This window comes from Carettochelys insculpta, chromosome 7 (genome assembly GCF_033958435.1).
Source record: "Carettochelys insculpta isolate YL-2023 chromosome 7, ASM3395843v1, whole genome shotgun sequence".
Taxonomy (NCBI): domain Eukaryota; kingdom Metazoa; phylum Chordata; order Testudines; family Carettochelyidae; genus Carettochelys; species Carettochelys insculpta.
The window spans coordinates 37444679-37447608 of record NC_134143.1 but is presented as its reverse complement, the minus strand read 5'-3'; the positions used below and the strand labels follow the sequence as shown (position 1 = coordinate 37447608).

Here is a 2930-nt window from a genome sequence, read left to right as displayed (position 1 = left end):
GTTTGCACAGACGAACCCACCCACCCACCGCCCGCGCTCATTTGCAGCTGACAGGTGCCCGGCTGCTGCTAAATAGCCCATCACGGGGTAATTAGCAAGCGTGGCTCCTACTCCGCCGCACCGTTTGATGTGGAAATCCAGGGCATTTTCTCCCGAGGGGATCAGTGCTCGAGCAGCCCCGGCCCGAGCCAGCCGCCAGCCTCGCACCCAGCGCAGCCGGGGATGGGCGGCTCCCGCGAATACACAAAAGCGCACCCCGGGGCTAAGGACGTGGATTAGGCAGCTGGGAGCGGCCGGGGTGCGGCGGCGGGGGCAACGCGAGTGGGAAGGCGGGACTTCACTCGCACCGGGTGCGCGATCCCCGCCGAATAGGCAGGGCCGGGGCCCCCGAGAGACCGGGGGCAGCAGCGGCCGCCCGGGATCAGTGATAATTGCCAGGGCGGCGATTGCGAAATCCCCATATGGGGACTCAGCCAATGAAAGCGCCTTTACGATGGGGGGGGGGGGGGGGGGGGGGGGGCGGGAAGCACCGCAATCCCCGCGGGGCTCGCTTTGAAATCCCAGCCTGACCCGTGGCGCCCTCCCCTCACCCCGTGGGGGCGGGCCCCAGCCAGCCCCAAGTGTATAAAGGCCGCCAGAGAGAAGCAGGCAGGTAGACAGCAGCGGTTGTGCGGGACTTTGCTCCACGCCACACAGGGCTCAGCCTGCAGCGCTGCGTTGCCCCACGCCACCCCACCCCCGGAGTACAGCTACCGCGCGGTCCCGCTGCGGGGCCCTACCTTGCGCCCCTGCCACTGCCACTGCCGCCGCCGCAGCCGGGAAGATGCTGCCGTGCGTGGCTCTGGCGGCCGCTCTGTGCTGCTCCGCCTGGACAGTAGCAGCCAGTGCCGCCTTCGGCCCCAGCCTCCTCAACTCCAACGCCATCAAGAGCCTACCGGTAGGCGGCGCCTCCGGGCCGGGGGGCTCTTCCGCCGCCGCGCCCGCAGACCCAGCCCTGCTGGAGGCGGGCAACAAGCACCAGCTCGCCCAGTCCCAGCAGGTACGTGCTCTTCCCGGGAGCTGGGCGCCAGCGGCGCGCCTGGCCCCCGCCTCACCCGGCTGTCTCCCCCGCAGCCGGCCACGTGCTCAGAGGACGAGGATTGCGCCCCGGACGAGTTCTGCTCCAGCGCGCCGCCCGGGACCGGCCCCGCACTCCCGCTCTGCCTGGCCTGCAGGAAACGCCGGAAGCGGTGCCTGCGCCACGCCATGTGCTGCCCGGGCAACTACTGCAACAACGGTGAGCTGCGGGGCGGGGTCGCGCTGCTGCGGGAGGGGCTCGGCCGTAGGGCAGGTGCAATGGCTACACGGGGGGAGGAAATAAGGGGCGTGTGTCCGCGCTCCCGCGGCGTGGCCACTCGGCCGGGCCCTTAACCCCGGCTGTGCTGACTCCTACCCCTGTCCTCCCAGGGATCTGCGTGTCCTCTGAGCAAGGTCCCTTCCTCCCGGGGGACCTGGAGGAAACCATCATAGAGAGCGACCAGGCCATCCCAGACCTGCATCCCAAAAGGACGACATCGCACCACCTAAAAGGTAAGGAAGGGGTCTCTTACGCTGCACGTGTAACTCGGGAGCAGTACTTCCCTTAGTCATGCCAAGTCCTGTTTTCTCTAAAAGGGTTTTAACCAAGACAGCCCAACCTAAGTTAAATACCACCCGGAGGAAGCACTGAGGCAAAATGCAGGGTCTAGCTACTAGTCTGCAGTTCTCCCAGTTCAGCTGCTTTGTGACAGTCTGTCTCCTACCCTGCAATTTGCTTGTTTGACTCTCTTGCAGTTCAGGCCAAGGACCAGACTCTAATCGCTTTCTCTTTTCTAAGGTCAGGAAAGTACCACCTGCCTCCGCTCTTCTGACTGTGGTGCTGGACAGTGCTGTGCCCGGCACTTCTGGTCCAAGATCTGTAAACCTGTCCTTAAGGAAGGTCAAGTATGTACCAGACACCGAAGGAAAGGCTCTCATGGCCTAGAGATCTTCCAGCGATGCTACTGTGGAGAAGGCCTGTCCTGTCGGCTACAAAAAGATTATGCAACCACCAACTCTTCCAGACTGCATACTTGCCAAAGACATTGATCACCACTGTTTAGGACCTATGATGAACTTTGTGTTCAGAGAACCTCTCCGGTCATTGTTTTTGCAGCTCCTCTCTAAGGATGTACAGATTCAGAGGTTATATGAAGTATTCTTTGTTCCCTTCCTAGCTGGAATACAAGGCTTGTTTCTTTAGGAAACTACTTTCAGTGACTAATTTGCAGTAAATTACTGTGTTGTGTGTGTATATACTCAATGTGGCACTTATTTGTGTACATGTTCCAGAATTTTAATTTTTCTTAAGGTGCTGCATGATCTCTAGCTGCTTTTTTTTTTTTTTTTTTTTCTTTTTGTACACACTGGTGTAAAGCTTCCTGAATCTATTAGCCAGGTGGAAATTAAATAAATAACTCTTTTTCAGGAAAGAAAGCCTGACATGTCCTGAAATTTCTCCCTACCTCTAGTCTAATGAATACCCAGCTGAAGTTGAGCTTAAATAACACTGCTATGTTCTTAACTCTGCTTGGAGCCATCCCCGATGGAGACATACTTGTCAGAAACAATAATGTGTGTAAACTTGAAATTCCCTTTTATAAGAGTCTCTGCATGGGAAGAGGTCCAAGGTTAAATATGAATAGGTGGGCTTCTTCCATGGTGGTGGTCTCTTCTCCATTTTTCTGAAAATGGTTCAACAACTCTGGAACCCATAAATCTTCAGTTAGGAGTGCTCTTGCTGTGGAGGAAAGGATCGGCTTTCCCCCAGTGCTTTGACCGACCTGCGTTTACACTGTACTTGGAACAAAGGTGCACAAAACAAATGCATTTTATATACTTTCCATCACTGTGGAGTTCAGATATTACACACT

The 2930-nt window shown here is 57.3% G+C and overlaps 1 protein-coding gene across 1 annotated transcript; it reads left to right on the top strand.

Moving 5' to 3' along the window:
• The first annotated feature begins 780 nt into the window (after positions 1-780).
• On the top strand, positions 781-2392 carry DKK1 (dickkopf Wnt signaling pathway inhibitor 1). The gene is made up of 4 exons (XM_075000326.1): positions 781-1039; positions 1114-1276; positions 1447-1569; positions 1856-2392. Exons 1-4 carry the CDS (start codon positions 824-826, stop codon positions 2104-2106), a joined length of 753 nt encoding a protein of 250 aa, XP_074856427.1. The 5' UTR covers positions 781-823; the 3' UTR covers positions 2107-2392.
• Positions 2393-2930: the final 538 nt, after the last annotated feature.